The sequence below is a fragment of the Semicossyphus pulcher genome, unplaced genomic scaffold (genome assembly GCF_022749685.1).
Source record: "Semicossyphus pulcher isolate SPU_LCO1_2020_fin unplaced genomic scaffold, fSemPul1.0.p SCAF_3, whole genome shotgun sequence".
In the NCBI taxonomy this organism is placed as follows: Eukaryota; Metazoa; Chordata; class Actinopteri; order Labriformes; family Labridae; genus Semicossyphus; species Semicossyphus pulcher.
Window position 1 is genome coordinate 34,960,001 of NW_027211704.1, and position 2,500 is coordinate 34,962,500.

The 2,500-nt window shown below is 45.5% G+C and overlaps 1 protein-coding gene across 1 annotated transcript in view; it reads left to right on the top strand.

The window, feature by feature from the left end:
- Positions 1 to 2,500, top strand: part of LOC138605348 (E3 ubiquitin-protein ligase RNF123) — a 151,927-nt gene that overhangs the window by 47,484 nt on the left and 101,943 nt on the right. The window contains exon 36 of the mRNA XM_069677529.1: positions 89 to 173. Within this exon, the coding sequence (XP_069533630.1) occupies positions 89 to 173 (85 nt within the window). The remainder of the gene's footprint in view (positions 1 to 88; positions 174 to 2,500) is intronic.

Here is a 2,500-nt window from a genome sequence, read left to right on the forward strand (position 1 = left end):
TGTGTGTGTGTGTGTGTGTGTGTGTGTGTGTGTGTGTGTGTGTGTGTGTGTGTGTGTGTGTGTGTGTGTGTGTGTGTGTGTGTTGCAGGTCTGGAGAGTGTAGACCACTACCCCATCCTGGTAGCTGTTACGGGCATTTTGGTTCGTATCCTGGTGGATGGAGACAGACAGGGGTAAGACGTTTTTATATTTGTGTGTTTGAACTGGATTTTTACCCACAATGCACCTGAGCTGTGTCGTTATCCTCTGGCTCCTTGCTGAGGGAACAGCAGCACATGTCTGTTTGTGCTGCTTGCAGAACATTTGCTTTAAAAAGTGACTCTGGCGGTGTGTTGCTGCTCTGCTTGTGTCGATGACTCACAAGGAAGCAGAATCTGTTCTCTCTCAGGAAATAGAGGCGTGGCTTCAGTCTACAGGCTCCTCCCACTGTGTGTTTAACCATTAACTGCATTAAACTGCAAAAACAGCTGACATGTTACATGACTGTAGGACAGAAAACAGCAGATAGATGTCGTCAGAGTTCACAGCTGTTTTTATATACATGTGACAAACTGTAGCCTCTGAGAATTCTCAGCTCTGATTGGTTGATTGGTTTGGATTACATCTCAATAAGCAGACGTTATTATCAGACACCTGTGATGCTCCTGGTGGGAACTTACAAGAAGACAGACAAACAGTGGAGCACAAACAGAAGCAGCTGCTCCGTGTGTGCAGAGGTTTGTGTTTATCTGCACTGACTGAGGCTGTAACGCTAGCAAGGTTAGCATTACAAGCTAGCAGGTCAGGTAGCGAGGCATTTTCCTTCTTCTGTACTTTAAACTTTCACTGGTTTACTGTGGCTAACTGCCGTAACGCTAACACTGTGTGCTAACAGGAAGTGAGCATCCAGCTCTGGCGTCTCGTTCAGTTCATACACGGTGACGGCAGCTCTCCCTGGAGTCCCTCCATGTTTACTGTCTACACCGTTTGCTGCTTGTTGTCAAAGTTCACGTCATTGAACTTCACTGTGACCTAAAACTCCTGGTAATATTAAATATGTTTGATTTTATTGAAACATGTAGACGTGGAAAAGTCTGATTTAAGACACCTGAGCGCTCCTGATTTTAGTGTAAAACTGACTTTAAGTTACAAAGGAGTCCTGACATCCACCTCCACTTCCTGTCTGGTGTATTTGGCCATGTTGGCTCCTCCCTTTAATCAGACAGGATCGACTCGCATCATTTTAACAGCCTAAATAGTGAAAACACATCAAAGCTAACTGCGTGCGTCTCCTTTGAATCAGCTGGACGGATTGTGTTTGTTACTGTGGACTTATATGGAGCTGTGAGGGACTGAGGCTCTACGGCCATTTTGGTTTGTTGACACATCAGTGAAAAAATACTTCAGCTGTCAGAAAGTCCTGTTACAGATTTTCTGAACTGGTAGCAACATAAATAGCACAAAAATAAACTAATCTAATAGTGGCGAGTGTAACGCGGGAACTCGCTGGTGACGGGATATTTGCGCAGACGTTGACTGAGCATGAGGAAACGCCGTCCGCCTTTGGAACGTGTATTTTTCAAAGACACCAGAGAATGTTTCACTACAGCCTGAGCCGGTACAAAACATGAGTGAACACAACATGAGCGATGGAAACGTGACTTTATCAACCACTACTAAGTTGGTATCCTTAACTGTTGAAAGTAATGATCGGTGACGGGAAAGTTGTTGTTGTAGCGGCTGAACAAGCAGGTCGCGAGACTGCACACGCCACACCTCCGCGCTGATCAGATGCTCAGAGGGTAGAAACAGTCTTTTGCTGATTACTGTGCTTTTAGTTGTAGTTCAAGTTTGTAGTTCATAACGTATCGTTCTGTATGGGAAAGATGAGGTGATGAGTTTACTGCCTTTTAGATTTGAATGTGTCAGAAATGCAGCAACATCACTGTTTTTAATAGAATCGCACATCAGAGTTTTCTGTCATCGTGCCGACCGGCTGTCTGATGGACCTCGTTTCCTTCAAACAGGAAGCTGTCATAGAAAATGCAGAGCTGGAAAAATATGTTGAAGCTTTTTAATTAACTTTGAGCGTTTGCTGCTTTTGTCTGTGCACAAAAGACAAAACGAGACATGAGAAGACGTCCGCTGTTTGAGGGTATTATGATTTGTATTTACATCATTGAGGAATCTGAGCAGCTAATTAGCGAGCGTCCCTGAGCTCACAGAGCTGCTGACGGAGCCTGGCAGACAACGTGTGGTGAAGAGGATCGACGTGCTGCTGCTGGAGGACCGAGGTCGTTTGTTGTGTTTCCACAGACGCCTGCTGCGACACGTTTCATAAAGCAAACAGTCAGTGAAGAAAATGATGTTTAGTAGCAGCTTCCTGTGGGTGAGCAGTGAATGTGCGGCGTGTAGACGGTCTCTGTGATGGACTGGGGACAATAGGTGGACTCGCTGCTGTTGTGTCTCAGCACAAACGAGGATCTACTTTATCTGAAGCCGTGCGAGCATCCAGCAGCTC